The 15899-nt window shown below is 39.8% G+C and overlaps 1 protein-coding gene across 1 annotated transcript; it reads right to left on the minus strand.

Moving 5' to 3' along the window:
• Positions 1-12045: 12045 nt before the first annotated feature.
• On the minus strand, positions 12046-15343 carry LOC126979686 (E3 SUMO-protein ligase ZBED1-like). The gene is made up of 4 exons (XM_050829136.1): positions 14978-15343; positions 14224-14371; positions 13881-14037; positions 12046-13786 (listed from the first exon to the last, which is right to left on the minus strand). The coding sequence occupies exons 2-4, from the start codon at positions 14368-14370 to the stop codon at positions 12210-12212; spliced, it is 1881 nt and encodes a 626-aa protein (XP_050685093.1). The 5' UTR covers position 14371; positions 14978-15343; the 3' UTR covers positions 12046-12209.
• Between the last annotated feature and the right edge of the window lie 556 nt (positions 15344-15899).

Raw genomic sequence — 15899 nt, forward strand, 5'->3', positions numbered from 1 at the left:
CCGGATGTGGATAGCCACATGCCGTCCTTATTAGATCTTCTGCTGACTACACATCCCGATGGTTACCAGGTCTCTGTCGACGCCCCTCTCGGAACGTCCGACCATTGCCTGGTCAGGAGTGTAGTGCCTATCCGACGCCAACGTCGCAGACCACCAGCGACCCGCCGCGTTTGGCACTACAAGTCAGCAGATTGGGATAGGATGCGTTCCTTTTTTGCATCCTACCCTTGGGGCAGGGTTTGTTTCCTTTCGGATGATCCTAGTGCCTCCGCCGTTGCAGTAGCCGATGTGATACTGCAGGGCATGGATATTTTTATACCAAGCTCTGTAGTACCGATCGGTGGCAGATCACAGCCCTGGTTCGATGCGTCAGTTAAAGCAGCATCTGACTGCAAAAAACAGGCGTATCGAACTTGGGTTGCGGCGCTGGGCTCAAAGGATCCGAACTGCAAAGTTCTGAAGAGGAAATATAACCGTGCCTCCAGATTTTTTAAGCGGCAAATCGCCCGTGCGAAATCGAAGCACGTCGTCAAAATTGGCGAGCAGCTTTCCAGTTACCCGACCGGAACACGCAAGTTCTGGTCGTTGTCGAAAGCTGCTCTTGGTAACTTCAACCAGCCGTCCATGCCGCCGTTGCACATGAGGAATGACACCCTGGCCCATACGGCAAAAGAGAAAGCCGATCTCCTGTGCACTCTTTTTGCCTCCAACTCGACTCTTGACGACAACGGAAAAACATCGCCGAACATCCCGTGGTGTCAGAGCTCCATCCCTGACGTACAGTTCCGACAGAAAACTGTTAGGCGAGCTCTGTTTTCGTTGGACGTCAGGAAGTCGAGCGGGCCGGATGGCATTTCTCCAATCGTGCTTAGAACGTGTGCCCCTGAGTTGACGCCGGTGCTAACGCGTTTATTCCGGCACTCTTATTCAAAAGGCGTAGTCCCTGATTCATGGAAGTCAGCCCTTGTCCATCCGATCCCAAAAAAAGGAGACAGTTCGGATCCGGCAAACTACAGGCCTATTGCTATTACCTCCCTACTCTCCAAAATTATGGAGAGCATAATTAACCGCCAGCTCTTGGTATACCAAGGTATACCTTGAGGGTCACCAGTTGATCAACGACCGGCAGTACTGCTTTCGCCATGGTCGGTCGACTGGCGATCTTCTGGTATACCTAACACATAGATGGGCGGCGGCTATTGAAAGCAAGGGGGAAGGCCTGGCAATTGGTCTGGATATAGCGAAGGCCTTTGATCGTGTATGGCACAAGGCGCTCCTCGCAAAACTTCCATCATTTGGGCTTCCCGAGAGCTTATGCAAGTGGACCTCCAGCTTCCTCACTGGGCGCAGCATACAGGTCGTTATCGACGGTTATTGCTCGAATCCCAAGCCCGTGAACGCTGGAGTGCCCCATGGCTGTGTGCTATCTCCCACGCTGTTTCTTCTACATATCAATGATATGTTGGACACCGCCAACATGCATTGCTATGCAGACGACAGCACTGGTGATGCCGTATACACGGGCCATGCAGGTCTCTCTCGGGAAAACGTCGACCAGTGCTGGGAGAAACTTGTGTCTTCTATCGAGTCCTCTCTCGAGAAGGTCGCGGAATGAGGTAAGTTGAACCTTGTCCAATTTAACCCCCAGAAGACTCAAGTTTGCGCGTTTACCACTAAAAAAACCCCATTTGCCGTATCACTGCTCTTCGAGAACACTTCCCTTAAAGCCTCGCCTAGTATTGGAATACTGGGTCTCGAAATCTCGAGCAATTGCCAATTCCGTGGCCATCTGGAGGGCAAAGCCAAACTGGCTTCAAAGAAACTGGGCGTCATAAATAGAGCACGGCAATACTTCAAGCCGGCCCACATTCTAGCGCTCTACAAAGCGCAGGTCCGGCCTCACATGGAGTATTGCTGTCATCTCTGGTCTGGCGCACCCCAGTATCAGCTCGATCCATTTGACCGCGTGCAACGCAGAGCAGCTCGAATTGTCGGGGACCCAGTACTCTGTGAACGGCTGGATCACTTGGCGTTGCGTAGAGTCGTCGCTTCATTGTGTGTCTTCTACCGCATTTATCACGGGGAGTGTTCCGAAGAGCTGTTCAACCTGATTCCTGCCGCCGAATTTCTTCTTCGCACGACACGCCACAAGTTACGATATCATCCCCACCATCTGGATGTGTGGCGGTCCTCCACAGTGCGGTTTTCAAGGAGCTTTCTTCCTCGTACCATGAAGCTGTGGAATGAGCTTCCTTGTGCGGTGTTTCCGGGACGATACGACATGGGTACCTTCAAGAAAAGCGCGTATACCTTCCTTAAAGGCCGGCAACGCTCTTGTGATTCCTCTGGTGTTGCAGGAGAGTGTGGGCGGCGGTGATCACTTAACACCAGGTGACCCGTACGCTCGTTTGTCCTCCTATTCCATAAAAAAAAACCTAGGTTATAAATAGCGCGAATAGCCCTCTTCTGCAGCACAAATATTGTATTAATATCGGCAGCGTTGCCTCATAGCAATATACCACAGGACATAATACTATGGAAATAACTAAAGTATACTAGTCGCGCCGTATCTATGTCAGTTAATTGACTAATCTTTGTAACCGCGTATGCTGCAGAACTAAGTCTGTTCGCCAATCCTTCAATATGGGAGCCCCATTATAATTTGGAATCTAGAGTTATGCCAAGAAATATAGCAGATTCCACTGGTTCTATCACCTCTCCGTTTAACAAAACATTTGCATTTACATTTTTGACATTTGGTAGGGTAAATTTAATGTATTTAGTTTTCTTGCTATTTAACAATAGGTTATTAGCGCTAAACCATTGCACGATGTCGGATAGAATATCGTTCACTTCGTCATACATAGCTTGGTATCTTTTCACTTTGAAAATCAGTGAAGTGTCGTCCGCAAACAATACTACCTTATGTTTTTTCTCTAAAAGATTAGAAAGATCATTTATATAGATAAGGAAGAAGACCGGTCCAAGAATAGACCCTTGTGGTACCCCCATACTGAGAGGAGTCCCAGGAGATCTCCTGCCATTCACGTCGACCCTCTGATCATATTGTTTAGATATAAAGTCAGAAGATCGTGCGCAGTTCCTTTTATGCCATAGTGGTGTAGCTTCCTGACTACCGTTGAATGTTGAACACAATCAAAAGCCTTAGATAAATCACAGAAGATGCCAAGTGCATTCTGCGATTCCTCCCAGGCATCAAAAATATTCTTGATCAGCTCAAGACCTGCATCCGTTGTTGAACGTCCCCTAGTAAAGCCAAATTGTTTCAAATGAAGTAACTTATGAGAGTGAAAGTAATTAAGCATTTGGCTTTGATGTATATGTAGTTATACTTGGGTAGCGTAGTTACATCTACGCGGAGCTCTTTAGTCTATAATAAACTCAGTGTGATATTAGCCGTCGTTTGATTCGCTCCCATCCGCATACTTCTCAGTGACGACGAGGTACCCTCATTTAAAAATTTATTAAAATGTCGACAATGAGTGTTGGTATTTTAACTGCTTTTGACCACAATCAGCAGTCATGGAAGACTTTTAGAAGTAGGATAGCGCAATAGTTTATCGCGAATGATATTGACGCGATAAAAGACCCGAGTGGAGTGAAGAGACGAGCGTATTTGCTGAGTGCACTCTCGGAAGGTACATACCAATTGGCTTCAGATCTTTCATTGCCAAAGGAGATACAGGAAGTGCTATATGAAGACATTTCAAGCCTCCTAGATGCGCATTTTTCCCCGAAACGAGTGGGATTTGCAGAGCGGCATAAATTCTATGCTGCTGAACAAATGCCAACCGAGTCAGCGTCGCAGTGGGCGGCCAGACTTCGCGGCCTCACTGCCTACTGTAATTTTAGTAATATTGAAGAGGCATTGCGGTACCGTTTTATAATGGGTATGCTGCCAGGACCCGAGAAAGAGAAATTGTACGTCCAAGAGATGTCGGGACTTACGCTAGCCAGAGCAGTGGAACTCGTTGAGAACCTTCGGAGCGCGCGCGCTGCCGCCGCCACAGCGGCTGGGCCGGCGGTAACGGAGCCGTTGTTTGTGATCAAGCAAAAAGTGGTTAATGAAACAAAAAAAAGTGCTTACAAAGAAAAGTGTTCTGTGTGCGGCTATACAAGTCATAAATCCGTAGAATGTCGTTTCGCTCACCTTACGTGTAAAAAGTGTAATAAGAAGGGTCACTTGCGTAGGATGTGTAAATCGGTGAAATGTGTAAACGTGAGCGCGGTTGACGAGAGCGGTGATGACCGACGGTGAGTTATTCAATATTCGATCGTTAAAGGGCGAGCCATTAGTTGTGACGGTATGATTGAACGGAGTAAGACTACCTTTTGAGGTAGATAGCGGTTCAGCCCTTACTGTCATATCGAACAGTACATATGTACTACATTTTTCTAAAGTGCCATTATCAATCACCAACAAAAAATTAATTAGTTATACGGGCGAAATCATAAGTTGCATAGGTCGGGCTCTGATGACGATCGAGTGGAATGGCCGCGTCCACGAACTACAGGTGTATGTCGTGCGACACGGAGGACCGTCATTGCTTGGTCGAGATTTTATTGCTAAGTTTGAGTTGCAATTATCACCAGTTTTAAATTTAAAGGAAATAATTGAGATTCAGACGTTACATTTACGTTATCCTGAAACTTTTTCTAACAAGTTGGGAAGGTTTAATAAGGTAAAGTTGACGTTAAAATCAGACTCAGAATCTATCTATTTTAAACCGCGGCCAATGCCATTCGCGTTGCGAGATAAAGTTGATCAGAAAATAAATAGACTCCTTGAATTAGGTATAATAAAACCTGTATCACAATCTGAGTATGCTTCGCCGATCGTTCCTGTATTAAAGCGTGATGGTTCAGTTCGGTTATGCGTTGATTATTCCGTAAGCTTAAATAAACAGTTAGTCGTAGATAAATATCCTTTGCCGACTATCAAGGAGTTATTTTCAAGGCTTTACGGGGGCCAGCAATTTTCTAAGTTAGACTTATCAATGGCCTATAATCAATTTGTCCTCGACGATGAGTCACAAAAGTACACCTGTATATTGATACATACTTATCGCGGGCTTTTTGTGTTTACTAGGTTAGTGTTTGGATTAGCAAGCGCACCGGCTATTTTTCAGCGTGCTATGGAGGGGCTGCTAGCCGGAATCGAAGGCGTACTCTGCCTGTTAGGTGATGTCTGTATAACGGGCCGGGACCGTACTGAACACATGGAAAGATTACACAAGGTGTTGCAGCGCTTACAGGACGCCGGTCTGGTTTTGCAACGAGATAAGTGTGAATATTTCAAAGATGAAATTAATTATTTAGGTTATAATATAAGTAAGAACGGATTGAAAAAATCTCCAGAGAAAATAAAAGCTATATTGGAGGCGCCAGTACCGACTAACGTTAGTCAACTCCAGTCTTTTTTGGGGTTAATTAATTATTATAGATGTTTTGTTCCTGGCGCTTCGACGATTTTAAGTCCATTATATGAATTATTAAAAAAAGGAACTAAGTGGCGTTGGTCTAATTTAGAAAATGATACATTTAATAAGATTAAGAATATATTAACTTCTAATCAAGTTCTCACTCACTACAACGCTAATGCGAAAATAATTTTAACAGTGGACGCGTCTCCAAATGGATTGGGTGCGATTTTATCACAAATAGGAAGTGATAATCAGGAAAGACCGGTCGCATTTGCGTCACGCACATTGAATAGCGCTGAAAAGCGTTACTCGCAGATACAAAAAGAGGCTACCGCAATAATTTTTGGTGTACACCGCTTTCATCAGTATTTGTACGGCCGTTCCTTACCTTTTATTTTGCGTACTGATCATAAACCATTATTGTCAATTTTTGGTGTACACAAAGGAGTCCCAGAAGTGTCGGCAAACCGGTTACAGCGATACGCATTGTTTCTTAGCAGCTATAATTATGTAATCGAGTACGTGAAAAGTAAAGACAACAGTGCCGATTACTAATCGCGGGCGAGCCTGCCGCCAGAGGCATTGCCAGTCGGGGAGCAAGCGCGTGAGGAAGCTGATGTATGTGATCGTGCAGCGTATGTACGGTTTGTAGTTCACGGCACATTGCCGATCACAGTACATGAATTACGCGACGCAACAAACAAAGACCCCATTATGAATCAAGTTATTAATTTTGTTTTAAACGGTTGGCCGAGGAAAATTAATGACGTTTGAATTTGACCATATTTTCTTTGTAAATTACAATTGGCATACGAAAACGGTTGCCTCATGAGAGGACATAAGGTAGTTATACCGGAATCTTTACGGAATCGCGTGTTAAAGGAATTGCATATGTCGCATCTAGGAATAGTGAAAACTAAAGCGGAAGCAAGGGCTCGGTTGTGGTTCCCGGGTATAGATGATACGCTTGAAAAAATTATAAGTATATGCGATGTTTGTAACCAATTAAGACCTTCACCACCACGTGCACCAGTCACTCCATGGCCACATCCTCCGCACCCCTTTTACAGGGTACATTTAGACTTCTTAGGACCCTTGAACGGCCGCATGTATCTAGTAGTAAAGTAGTAATTATAGATGCATATAGTAAATGGGTCGAGGTATATGAAATGAATAATTGCAATTCGGGGGCTGCCACAGAGAAAATGTATGAATTTATGTCTCGTTTTGGTGTTCTAAACACGTTAGTGACTGATAATGGCACAGCTTTCTGTTCACATGAATTTTCTAATTTTTGTGATTTAAATGGTATCAAGCACTTGACATCGCCGCCATACCACCCGGCTAGTAACGGTCAAGCCGAAATTTACGTAAAAGTCGCTAAAAAAGGCATTAAATCTAGTATTTGAAGTAGCAAGAATATAAGAGATTGTAAGTTAAATTTACTCAAATACTTATTTGATTATCGTAACTCGGTCCACTCAATAACAAATACCACACCGGCTGAATTGGTGTTTGGTCGTAAGTTAAGGTCTCGGCTCGACTTAATTAATCCTAGTTATTCATCGCCTTCGTCGACCGCGTCCACTAATGTAGAAGTAAAACAGTGTTTACAGACTAAAGATCGTAGGAGAAAAAATGTAATTTTGTCACCTGGACAATACGTTTTATATAAAAAATTCTTTAACAAGGATAAATATAATTGGTGTAAAGGAATTATAATTCAAAGGTTGGGAAAAATGTTGGGGAAGGCCTGGCAGTAAGCCTGGATATAGCGAAGGCATTTGATCGTGTATGGCACAAGGCGCTTCTCGCAAAACTTCCATTATTTGGGCTACCTGAGAGCTTATGCAAGGGGACCTCCAGCTTCCTCACTGGGCACAGCATACAGGTCGTTATCGAAGGTTATGCTCGAATCCTTAGCCCGTGAACGCTGGAGTGCCCCAAGGCTGTGTGCTATCTCCCACACTGTTTCTTCTGCATATCAATGATATGTTGGACACCTCCAATATACATTTCTATGCAGACGACAGCACGGGCGATGCCGTATACACAGGCCATGCAGGTCTCTCGAGGGAAATCGTCGACCAATGCCGGGAGAAACTTGTGTCTTCTATCGAGTCCTCTCTTGAGAAGGTCGCGGAATGGGGTAAATTGAAGCTTGTCCATGTTAGGTGATGTGTTACGTATACCAGAAGATCACCTGCCGACCGACCATGGCGAAACCCGTATTGTCGGTCGTTGATCAACTGGTGACCCTCTAGGTATACCAAGAGCTGACGGCTAATTATGCTCTCCATGATTTTGGAGAGCAGGGAGGTAATAGCAATAAGCCTGTAGTTTGCCGGATCTGAACTGTCTCCTTTTTTTTGGATCGGATGGACAAGGGCTGACTTCCATGAGGCAGGGACTACGCCTTTAGAATAAGAGTGCCGGAATAAACGCGTTAGCACCGGCGTCAACTCAGGGGCACACGTTCTAAGCACGATTGGAGAAATGCCATCCGGCCCGCTCGACTTCCTGACGTCCAACGAAAACAGAGCTCGCCTAACAGTTTTCTGTCTGAACTGTACTTCAGGCATAGAGCTCTGACACCGCGGGATGGTCGGCGGTGTTTTTCCGTTGTCGTCAAGAGTCGAGTTGGAGGCGAAAAGAGTGCACAAGAGATCGGCTTTCTCTTTTGCCGTATGGGCCAGGGTGTCATTCCTCATGTGCAACGGCGGCATGGACGGCTGGCTGAAGTTACCAAGAGCAGCTTTCGACAACGACCAGAACTTGCGTGTTCCGGTCGGGTAACTGGAAAGCTGCTCGCCGCAACCCAAGCTCGATACGCCTGTTTTTTGCAGTCAGATGCTGCTTTAACTAACGCATCTTACCAGGGCTGTGATCTGCCACCGATGGGTACTACAGAGTTTGGTATAAAAATATCCATACCCTGTAGTATCACATCGGCTACTGCAACGGCGCAGGCACTAGGATCATCCGAAGGGAAACAAACCCTGCCCCAAAGGGTAGGATGCAAAAAAGGAACGCATCCTATCCCAATCTGCTGACTTGTAGTGCCATACGCGGCGGGTCGCTGGTGGTCTGCGACGTTGGCGTCGGATAGGCACTACACTCCTGACCAGGCAATGGTCGGACGTTCCGAGAGGGGCGTCGACAAAGAGCTGGCAACCATTGGGATGTGTAGTCAGCAGAAGATCCAATAAGGACGGCATGTGGCTATCCACATCCGGGAGCCGCGTTGGCGACACAACCAATTGGGACAGACATACGCCAATGCAAAATTATGCGCAGATCGCCCTGCGTAGTCTGTGGTAGGTGATCCAAGCCATTCAGCATTGTGCCCGTTGAAATCACCCAAGACTACGATTTCAGCGAAGGGGATCTGTGCAAGCAAGTCGTCAATTGCCGCTTGAACGCAGCCCATGAGATGATCGGTTTCTGCGTTACCACTATGGGACCTGTAGACACACGCATAGATGCGGACGCGGTCCTCTAAACCTACGCGGAGCCAGAGAGTGGACAGGTCCCTACCCTCAAAATTGCCGACACGGCGATTGGTCTCCGGTCCTTGACACTAACCTATGCGAAATATAGCGGCACTAGGCCGCTACTTCACGCCGGTATTCTGTGCGAGTGTGGTAATTAACCTGGACGAGTCTGGCCCGATTGTGCTGACGTCAAAAGACGGCAGCGTGACTCTCCCACCTCTAAAAAGCCCTTAGTTGCCTCTTACGACACCCATGGGCCTGGGACTCCCCTATTCTTTTTACGCCCCGGGAAAAGTACAGGGCAAAAACATTTTATACATTATATATATATCTCATCACGTCTCTGCATTGTCTTCGAGAATCTATGTTATTTGGTATATCCCTAAAAAAACATAATTATTTCATTGAAATAAAACATATATATATGCTAAACATTAGACTAAAACTCTAAACTCATGGTCATACTACTTGCGTACGTAGAGGTATACGTACCTATAACTATGCCAATATCAGATCTCAAGTACTTTTTGAAGTCAAATTTGAACTTTCCTTACTACGCTGCAATGTATAATAGTTACCTACATTAGACTCGAGAATATTTGTTATTTGGTGTTCTTATCAAACGAAAATGCATGATTATGTCAATATAAATATATATAATAACATACAGGCTAGCCAAAATATTTCATGTTGTTAGTTTTAATCTCATTTTATTTAAATCATAATGCAAATTACTATGTATATATATTATGTTAATAAAAATAGGTACTTATGTACTTACTCAATGCTATCACGCGTCTGTTGAGTCATCTTTTTACATCGTTTGCAAGGACTGATTTACGTTTTCTGTACAACTTCACTAATTTTCTAAGTTTCCCGCCGAGTCTTATTTCCCTTTATTGTTGTTTTTTACACCAAAACAGAATCAATAGTATACCACTGCCTGACACAGCAAGGTGAGAGGTAATTATATCACCATCACGCTGATTGAAGTATGTTGTATGACAGGCATGAAAAATGTAACGCCTGATCATATTTTGCGAGCGAATACTTTCTTACTTTACTTATGACAAAAAGTAAGGCGCAAGCACTTATATGCTTATAATCATTGTTATTGATTACTAATCCTAATAAATGGAGTTACACAATAAAAGTACAAGCTATAAGAGAAACCCATCTGAGTTTCGTACCAAACAAATGCGTCATACCGAGAAACAGCGTTTTTAACTGTAAATAAAAATGGTAGTTAAAAATAACTCTGGAGTATTAACTATAACCAACAGCAAGCATTGGCAACTTGAGAATTAGACTTAAGGGTATGACTAACAAGATAAATTAGTGTTCATAGCTCCAAATGATATATTTTCACCATAAAGCTCGCCTAAAAACACCTAGTTTGCGTGTATTCTCCTCACTCTTCGTCTTAACTAATTGTACCGAGTTTCTATAGAATCTGATACAAAACGTTATTTGCTAGCGATAAGGATTTCAATAGGTTTTTTACTTTATGACTCATACTACCGTAATAAGTTCTGTAGGTGACCGCCAGAGGTGCTGTTTAATTTTCCATACAATTTTTTTACGCAGTCGCTAGCTAGTAGGATCACTTACTCATGGTAGAGGTACTGGTAGCAAATAGCATACTTATGTGCGGTATATGCCATTCATTTATTTATTATTTGCCAATTACATATAAATATCAATTTTTGTATACATATAGGTACATAAACTCATTCAAGTTTTACCGTGTGCAAAGGGTCGTCGGAATACATAATATTATTAAAATCTAAAGTGTAATACTTATATTATAAAAGAACAAGGAAACAACTTTTAAATACATACAAATATTAATTATGTAAAAAAAAGTGTGTGCGTGTAATCGTTCCGGGCAATTGAAGTAAATCTTCATAATAATTAACTTTAGGAATAATTAAAGACGCGTTAATATATTACATTAAATGTACATTAAATAAAGCCGTGCTACCAACCAAGCACTCACGTATTAATGAAGAGCTAGGAGCATTGTTAGATTTTTTGATATTTTTTGTCTCGCAAAATCTTTTGAGCAAAGTTGGCATTTTCTCTACCTAAAATAAAAAAATGCCTATTTTAATATATAATATAATTTATTCTTATTTATTGACGAAAGAGTAAAATGTTCCTGGGATTCCGCCATTTTACTTGACTGATTATTATTTTCATTATATATTCTATTTATAATTTACAGGTTGCCTGGTAGAAATCGCTCTTAAGCGATAAGGCCGCCTATTGCTTTTTGTAGTCTCGATTTTTGTTATGTTTAATTATTTTGTGGTGTGAAATAAAGATATATTATAATTCAGTTCATTGTCCATTCACACATTTTAAAATTTTCACTCATTAATAAAAATATCCGGACGACCGAGCCCTGCTCGGATTTTTAAGAATGTACAAAACTTGAACAAAAAAAAACTAATAGGACATCTGGATTCGAACCGGGGTCTTCTGCTTTCCGGATCACCCAATGTCCCATCTGAGCTATAATAGTCTTGTATATAGTGGCGAAATTTACCTTTGTATTCTAATGTTATTGTAGCTGTTTCTCATTCAAACATGGATAAAACCATTTTTTTTAAATTGAAACCTTGCTAGATCGATTTATCACCCCCGAAATCCCCTGCATACTTAATTTTATGAAAATCGTTGGAGCCGTTTCCGAGATTCAGATTATATATATACAAGAATTGCTCGTTTAAAGATATAAGATAATTGATAATAAGAAATTGAAGGTTAGATTATAATTAGCACATATAAATATGACGTTGTTATTGAATATTAACAAATATGGCTGTATGGGCTCGAACCCTATGCCTATCCTAATAATGGAAACGAAAAACAAAAACCAAGAACATATGGATGGCGATTCTTTACGAAAAAGATCGATTTTTAAATCGATTCGAATCGTAGTCTAATGAATCGATTCACGAAAAAATCGAGGCCTACAAAATCGATTCTTAAAAAATCGATCTTTTTTTCAAGTTTGCGTTTACAATGTAAATTTGTATCAATTTTACTAAAAACAAGATTAATATTGCAATTAACGATATCTTATCAATAAAATCAGGGAATTCAAAAATAACAATTATTTTTATTACCGTATCAAACTATAAGATCAACTATAAAAAAAAAATAAGTATTTATATACTGAATGTTTTTATTGATTGCAAAAAAGTAAAAAATAAGGTAAGAGTTAAAAGTTTAAATATTAAGCATTGGGAATTATAACTGGGAACTATAGTTCCCAATGCTCAATATCTAAACTTTTTAAAAACAACAGTCTGTCAAGCCTTTTGGGATCCAAGCGGTTACGCTCATCACTTGCGATGTTTCCAGCAATTGAAAACAGGCGCTCACAAGGAACGGATGATCCAACGATACTCATATACATCATGGCGATTGGGTGAACGTGATGATAAATGGAGCTCTTTTGTTCTTGCCAGTAAAGTACAGGATCATACTTCAGGTGCACAACTGCCTGCGATAAATAATGTTTGAATTCTTCATTTAAGCCTTGATTTTCCTGTGCAAGTGCATTGCATAAAGAGAGTTGCTTTTTCACAAGCAACTTATGAAAATCCCATATTCCGTTTTTCATATCCTTATCAGCGCTTTCTATTGCGTCGACTTCCTCACTATTATTTTGTGGAAGTGATTGTCGTGTAATATCCAAAATTGAAGTGTTTATTTTATTTATCGCTCGAGAACAGGCTACATGGTCAGTAAAATGAATTTTTTTAAATCTAGGATCTAAAATGGTCGCAGCAGCTAACAAATGAACTTGTTCAACATTTCCAAATCTTTTCTTCAAGCCGTCCACAATTAAAGTCCTTGTTTTAACACCAATATCCGTTGAATTTTTCATTGTATTATATGTTTCAGTCAGACAAGACACAATGGGTATAATTTTACTGGCTGTAACGTAGTCTTCTCCCGATATTTCTTTAGTTATTACTTCTAGTGGTCTCAATATATTTATAAGATCTTTTATAAATTCTAACTGCTGTGCAGTTAGCATTGTTGGCGCTTTAGGATACTTGAGTAATATTGGCGCAATTATTTCGGATAACTCAACAAATCGTTCCAATTGATAAAAAACAGAATTCCATCTGGTACACACAGACTGAACAAGCCCCAAAGGCTTTGTTTGATGACCCTGAGCTTTCTTTAAAGAATCAGCAGCATTTGTATTATGTTTAAAATATGTGGTAATATCTTTGACAGCTGTTAGTAAATTCTTGGCTTCTTCCAGTCCATCCTTATTGTCAAATGGTTTTGATGCTACTAGGTTTAATGTATGGGCAAAACATGGCATGTGTTTATTTTTGCCATAAACATTTGTGACAGCTTTAACGATATTAGCGCCATTGTCCGTGATAAACGCTACCACTTTGTTACTTGTGATGCCCCATTTTTCCGTCATATTGATAATAACTTGTGCTAAGTAGTCAGCATTGTGTGGTTCTGTTAGAGCAGTTACACCAAAAACTATGCTCAATAATTTACTTTCATATATACAATGACCAGTTAAGCCTAAGTAGCTTTGACTATTATGCGAGTCAGTCCAAACATCTGCAGTTAAAGATAGTGCTTCTACTTCTTGTATTTTTAGTTTCAGTTGTGTCGAAAGAATGTCATATTTATCGTCAATCATGTGGGTCATTGTTTTTCTGGCTGGAACTTTATAAAGTGGTGCCACTACTTTCATTAAATTTCGAAATCCTGTTTTTTCCACAGTATTTAAAGGCAACCCATCTTTTGCGATCATGAAGACTATTGCATTGGTTATTTGACCACGCTTAATACCAGTATCTGAAAATAAATAAAATAAAGTCTTAATTATTGATCCTGTATGCATCTCACTTTCATAAAAAAATATTCAAAAGATTTTAGTTTCATGCCTTACCTCCAAATGATTTTATATTTGTTAAGCAAGATGTCAATGTTTGCTGTTTTAAGACTGATACATTGGTAGAAGAAGAAGCCACGCTTTCAGCATCCGAATTATCAACATTTTGCAAATCCGGAACTGGAACGATGTCTAAAGTCATGTCATCAACAACCTAAAACGAAAAAACATAGTAACTTCGATTTATTTAATATCGATTTTTATTTTTTTCGAACTCAGTACATTGGAAAACAAATAATGTGACATAAGAAATGGTTTCACTAACTTGATCATTTCCATTATCATTTCGTGCATTACCACATTTACCACCACCACTTTCACTCTTCTTTTTGAGACTTACGGTCTGAATTGTTGGATGACGTCTTAATAAATGATTGCGCAAGTTTGTTGTGTTTCCCTTAGTTTTTACGTCCTGGTGACAATATTTGCATGTGCCTCCGAAGTCTTTTTTAATAAAATGATTCCATAAATCACTTCTACCCGACATGCTGAAAAAATATATTTATTCCTCATTTATTATATGTATTAAACTTGATAAACAATGGTATTTTAAGTAATTAGTCACTCGTTTCGAGTAATATTCAAAATCCTATAAGGATTAGTTAGCATAATTTCTTAATGAATTTAAAAGAATATTTTATATGAAAGAATAGTTTAACATTTTATAAAAAAGTAACCTTTATATAAAAATAGCACCAAATGTGAATCGATTAATTAAGATACGAATTGCTTTAAAAATTGATATTTTTCGGAAAGAATCGCCATCCCTAGCCTGGCGATTACTTGATTAAAATAAAATTAGAGTAAAAGCGATAGTTTATTTTTAAAATGATAATGGGAGCTTTACTATTTTTTCTGTAAACAAGATGAATAATTTGATGCTTTGACGTTAAATAGATAATTGGACATAAAGTAATCGTGAATGAAGTATGAACACTTCCATCAATAAGAATTCCACATATTACTTATTAGTTATTTCAATGCTGATTATTCCTGTGTAAAAGTAAATTTAAATGATAATCACAACTAACAGAACAAACTGAAAATAATAGCGTCAAAGTAAAAAATAAGAAGCGCTTTACTTATTTACTTACCTACTCTCAATTAGTTATTATTTCGCAACAAACACTACATGAAAATCTGATGAATATCAATCATGAAAATACTTATATTACGCTAATAACAGTATTCATTAAACGACAACAACAAATGAATAATGCAATATCAATCGTCACAGATTATAAATACATAAAGTCAAAGACTACAAACGTAACTTTTTTATTAAAGAGAGGCGAGTAAAGGATACTAAACATACAGCCATCTCGCGAGTTTATGAGTAGTTAACTCTTTAACCGGCAGCACTCTTATAATTCAGGCACATTCAACTAAATGCAAATAATTGTATGGTTTATACCAAAACAGAAAAAATCGAATGTCGATTTTCAAGGGTGATATATCGATTCAGTGAATCGACACAGTACTTCATATGGATTTAAAAAATCGATATTTTCTGCTCGATTCTTCGATTAATCGATCTCAGATCGCCATCCCTAGAACATATTAAAGAATGTATGAAAATTTCTGAAAACTTATTTATTATTTATTGCAATAGCAGTAATAAATAAACAATAAAAACACTTGATGAATTTTTGAAATATTACTGAGCAATTTGAAATATTTTTTAAAACTATTAAATTATACGAGTTAAAATATTCTTTCAATTGACTTTTGAACTGAGCGTTACTTACGTCAGAAATTCATTCATTCGTCATTTAGATGCTTAGACATATGAACAACATTACAAACTAAAGAATTTACGAATACACTCACTATTAACAATTAAAAATGTTGTCGCTTTTTATACAGAGTGAATATTTTGTTAAAAGGCATTTATTTTCTCACAACTATAACATTGTTAACTAACAATATAACCTACAAGAATGACGAGGAGGGTGAAAAAATCATGATTTATGAAACGTAATAGTCTAGTTGTAGTAGAAATTTATCTTCAATAAC

Source organism: Leptidea sinapis, chromosome 1, assembly GCF_905404315.1.
Source record: "Leptidea sinapis chromosome 1, ilLepSina1.1, whole genome shotgun sequence".
NCBI classification, from domain to species: Eukaryota; Metazoa; Arthropoda; class Insecta; order Lepidoptera; family Pieridae; genus Leptidea; species Leptidea sinapis.

Coding starts and splice junctions, on each gene's coding strand:
- LOC126979686 (XM_050829136.1), bottom strand. CDS start 14,370: ATGTCGGGTAGAAGTGATTTATGGAATCATTTTATTAAAAAAGACTTC. Junction 14,038..14,223: donor GTCATCCAACAATTCAGACC/GTAAGTCTCAAA, acceptor TTTTCGTTTTAG/GTTGTTGATGACATGACTTT. Junction 13,787..13,880: donor AAATATAAAATCATTTGGAG/GTAAGGCATGAA, acceptor ATTTATTTTCAG/ATACTGGTATTAAGCGTGGT.